This window comes from Cannabis sativa, chromosome 4 (assembly GCF_029168945.1).
Source record: "Cannabis sativa cultivar Pink pepper isolate KNU-18-1 chromosome 4, ASM2916894v1, whole genome shotgun sequence".
Lineage (NCBI taxonomy): Eukaryota > Viridiplantae > Streptophyta > Magnoliopsida > Rosales > Cannabaceae > Cannabis > Cannabis sativa.
The window spans coordinates 32,780,834-32,785,258 of NC_083604.1; the positions used below are offsets into that span (position 1 = coordinate 32,780,834).

Consider the following 4,425-nt stretch of genomic DNA (forward strand, 5'->3'; position numbering starts at 1 on the left):
AAATATAACTTGTAATAATTTGAACTTTACAAATCATTCCATAATATTAAACATGTTTCGAGATCTCATAAAAATTTTCACAAAATATTACAAGTTACTCTTACATGCCAACCTAGACGGCAAAATCCAAGAATACAAAATGCAGCAGCTGGTAGACCTTACCCGATTCATCTACAATTTCCTGAACATGTACGATCCATCGCCAATCCTCGCACTCATGGCTGATTACAGACAGATTTATCCTTTCTTGCACAGTAGAGCACCCATGAGCCAAGCCCAGCAAGACAGTATAAATATCGATATACATAATAAACAAATGTCACATAATTATTGATGCCACTGCAATTATTGTGACATAGATTTGCATGTTACGCTCACACGCCTATTTATTTCTATGTAGCATACACCCATGTGTTACGCTCACACGTCTATTTACAATAAGGCCTTAGAATGGTTTATCTCAGTTCTAATTATCGAGTCTAACCTAATTATGCCTGGAACACATTTCAACATTATAAGCATAGCATTATATACAAAACTTTTTAATCACTAGGGTAATAACCCTAGACTATGTAACCGCTAACTTTAGGGTAATAACCCTAATCACGGTTCCTCATTAAATCACAATTATAATATCAAACATGATTGCCACCGCGCTTAACACTACGTGCTAACTACTGTATTACTTGGTGTCCCAAGTATGTAAAGATTCCAAATCCACGGGTGCTGAACAAGTGACAGTAATCCTAGTCACAATTCTCGAGATTTCATATATAGGGTTAATCCCCAAAATTCACTTTCACATAATCATATAATTGGCATTTCAATACACATTAACATGTAGAGCTCAGAACGAGCTTTCCAACGATATACAGAATGTTATAGTGAGATTTTTCTCACCTAGAAACTCGAGACCAGATTCTTGTTTAGAGGGCACGTATACTCAATTTCCCCGAGGAAAGCTGAGATGTCAATGAAAGATTCCTCGAGATTAAACCTCGCCTGAACTAAACTCAGTGAGATGATGCGGATATGACCAAGTCTAGGCGCATTTGTACGAATCTCATTATGCAGGACCAAGGAACGGATTTAACTCGCATATACCAGGGTATATGCGAGTATCCCCTCGATCCTCCTGCAATAACACGGAGATCGACTCTCTATGATGCGAGCTGGCCCCGATGACCCAACAGCCTAGATAAACCAATATAGACTCGCATGTCTTGGTTCTATCAGCTCGTTATACGATGTCCGTAAATGCGAGGTTACAAGAACGCAAACATCTTAGACTCAACTAAGTGTTGAATGTATTCTAAGTCCACGAGCTTACGCAAGAATATGAACAACCAACTCGCACATTATCAGTCGCATACATTGTTGTATTTAGTGAATAGAAACTGTTCTTCATTTATTAATGTTTACGTTTTTTAAATTAATTATTGTAAATCAATGTACGAACGGATTGACAATGAATGCAATCCTTGTGTAAATGATAGGACACTTGCTTTGTATATAAAGGAGTGATCCACCGTGAAATGGGACATACTGAATCCTGGCAACAGTTGACTAAGCAGATCGTGATTTGATTGAATCACTATACCCCCTCGTGTTCTTTGTATTTCTAGTTTTTGTTGACTGTTCGTGTTCCCTGTTCGAGTACTCACCATTCTAGGTTGAATACTCGCACTTGTTCCTTACTTTATTATTATTGTTATTTTTTATTTTGGTGTTGTAAAATTCCATCAACAACATTTGGCGCCGTCTGTGGGAACGAGAAATACTTTATTGCTGATTTAGAAGGAGAATCATAATGGCTGGAAACCAAGCAAACAGAGGTCTTAACAACGAATCCATCAATATTGGGATTATGAAAGTCCCACTGTCAGGAGGCAGAGTGCCTCCCGTAGACGTGATCAACGACAGAGTAGGTCGGGGCACTGTGAGAGACCAGCTACGCGCTCTGGAGGCCGAGGTTGACGGACAAAACATGACTTGACGTCCTCCCCGAGTACCTACTACTCGCACAGAAAACCCCCAGGAACTAACTCTAGACGTCGTAATAATCGTACTCGCAGGGAACGTAGGGCCAATCAGGAGGAACTTGATTTGAACCAACCCACATCGAGGGACCAGTCTACGAGAAACCTTAATAAGGAGGCCCAGATGGAGGAGGATGCAGAACGACATAATACTCGCAGCACACCCCAATCGCGAGACAACGACGTTGAATCCGCCTCCTCGTCCTCTCATGGCCGCACATCTAGCAGGTACACTAGATCGAGTATGGTGGAAACACCAGAAGGAGGGCAGTATCAGGTTCACAGGGGAGATCTCCACGATCACCTTAATGCTATCTTCAGGGCGCGTTCCCAGACGCCTCGGGATGTCGAAAAGCCCCATGATCCCCGAGCGGGCGATCAGGTCATAAACAATCATATCAACCTGCCTACCGCACCAGCTGCGACTACTGGGGTTAATATCCGAGAAAACATCGCCGCAGTAGTAACGACGCCTGCGGCAACACAAGCCAATACTCCCTTAACTGGGAATATCGATCAAGGTATGCTTCTGCAAGCTTTAAAAATGCTCGAGCAGTAGAGAAAGCCCATATAAAAGCTGCATGGGACTTCTCCTTTCACTGCAGAAGTGCGACAAACTCGACTGCCCAAGGGATTCCGGTTATCCGAATCCCTAAAGTATAAAGCTACTACTAATCCCATAGATTATTTAGAAAAATTTGATACTATTATTGAAGTAGATCAGGTACCTCAACTTGCGAAGTGTCGCATTCTTGCGACAACGTTGGAAGAGAATGCCCACAATTGGTTCAACGAATTACCTGAGGCATCTATCTTAACATGGGAGACCTTTGTCGACCTGTTCCTCACACATTTTCAAGCCACGATGACCTATAGGCCACCCTATACCACTCTGGCTAATATCAAGCAAGAACCCGGTGAGTCTTTACAAGACTATTTTAAACAATTTAATGCTGAGGTAACAAAAGTAGAGAAGGCTCCCGAGTCTTCGCTATTATGTATGTTGATAACAGGTGTCCTGCCAAGAACCGATTTCTAGAAAGAACTGCAAGCTCGATGACCTGAATCGTTGGTCGAGTTCTTCGCTATGGCGGAGCCGTATAAGAGGATTGAAAATTCTCTGGTTGAGTTAGAGAAGGGCAAAGACAAAATAAGTCACCAGTGTCGCAGTCACGATTTCATAGTCCTAGAGGGAAGAATTCCAGAGGAAGGACTCTGAGAAGACGCAGTACGCAGAGACAGCGAAGTCCAAAATTAGCCAAGTCCCCTCCAAAGAAGGAGTCCTCCCCGAAGAGTAAAGGTGGTCCGCGCTTTGTAAATTATACAGAGTTTGCAGTCCCTCGGGACCATATCTACGCCATCGAAGAAAAGAACGGGGTCTTCAAAAAGCCTCCCCCAATCAGGGGAAACCGCGATAAAAGAGACCCTACGAAATTGTGTAAATACCACAAAGATATTGGTCACACTACTCTGGAATGTTGGTTTTTGCAGGACAAAATTGAAGAACTAATCAGGCGGGGAAAGTTCAACAAATACAAGAAAAATGAGGAAAGTCATCCCCAAGCGGATGACAAAGAAGAAAATCAAAATGCGAGTGGTTCGAGGGCTACTCGCAATATCCTGACTATTATTGGCAGACCCCATATCGCAGGAGATTCCAGGAAATCGCAAGAGCGATATGCGAGAGAAGCCAAAGATAAGCCACTCACCAATGTGAACAACTTGAGTGAACGGCCGGAAAAGCTATTCAAAAGGGAATGTGACGATATCACATTCATGGAAAGTGATGCGAGGTGGGTCCCCGACACACATTCTGACGCGCTGGTCATCGTCGCGAACATTGAGGGAGATAATGTCCACGGCATACTCGTGGACAATGGAAGTTTCGTGAATGTCTTGAATTTCTAGGCCTTCAAGCAAATGGGTTACATGAGAAGGATCTGCGACCTGTGGTATCAATTATTTGCGGTTTTACTGGAGACGTCATCGCATTAAAGAGAATGATAAAACTCCCAATCACTTTGGGAACCGCACCCGTGGTAGCCAAGTCAATGGCTCACTTCGCAGTAATTGACCAACACTCGGCATAGAATGCTGTGATTGGTCGACCTATCCTGAAGGAGATGAAGATCGTGACATCCATCTACCATCTCACCATGAAGTTCCCTAATCCCGCTGGAGTAGGATCTGTGCGAGGAGTCCAATCGGACTCGCGGGAATGCTACAACACAGCAGTAAAACTCGCAGAAAAGAAGTCAGTTAACGTCATTTACTTACTAGAGGCACCGCCTCCTCAATAGGAGGTATTCAGAATAGAAGAAATATCGCATAAAGACGAACCAGATTTGGATCCTAGGATCCTCGACTACCCCGCAACCGCCCAGGC

At 43.4% G+C, this 4,425-nt stretch overlaps 1 protein-coding gene across 1 annotated transcript; it reads left to right on the plus strand.

The window, feature by feature from the left end:
* The first annotated feature begins 2,163 nt into the window (after positions 1 to 2,163).
* On the plus strand, positions 2,164 to 3,947 carry LOC115717912 (uncharacterized). Its single transcript, XM_061113664.1, has 3 exons — positions 2,164 to 2,560; positions 2,645 to 3,037; positions 3,178 to 3,947. Exons 1-3 carry the CDS (start codon positions 2,164 to 2,166, stop codon positions 3,945 to 3,947), a joined length of 1,560 nt encoding a protein of 519 aa, XP_060969647.1.
* Positions 3,948 to 4,425: the final 478 nt, after the last annotated feature.

Coding starts and splice junctions, on each gene's coding strand:
- LOC115717912 (XM_061113664.1), top strand. CDS start 2,164: ATGGAGGAGGATGCAGAACGACATAATACTCGCAGCACACCCCAATCG. Junction 2,561..2,644: donor AACTGGGAATATCGATCAAG/GTATGCTTCTGC, acceptor CTTTCACTGCAG/AAGTGCGACAAACTCGACTG. Junction 3,038..3,177: donor TCCCGAGTCTTCGCTATTAT/GTATGTTGATAA, acceptor GAGTTAGAGAAG/GGCAAAGACAAAATAAGTCA.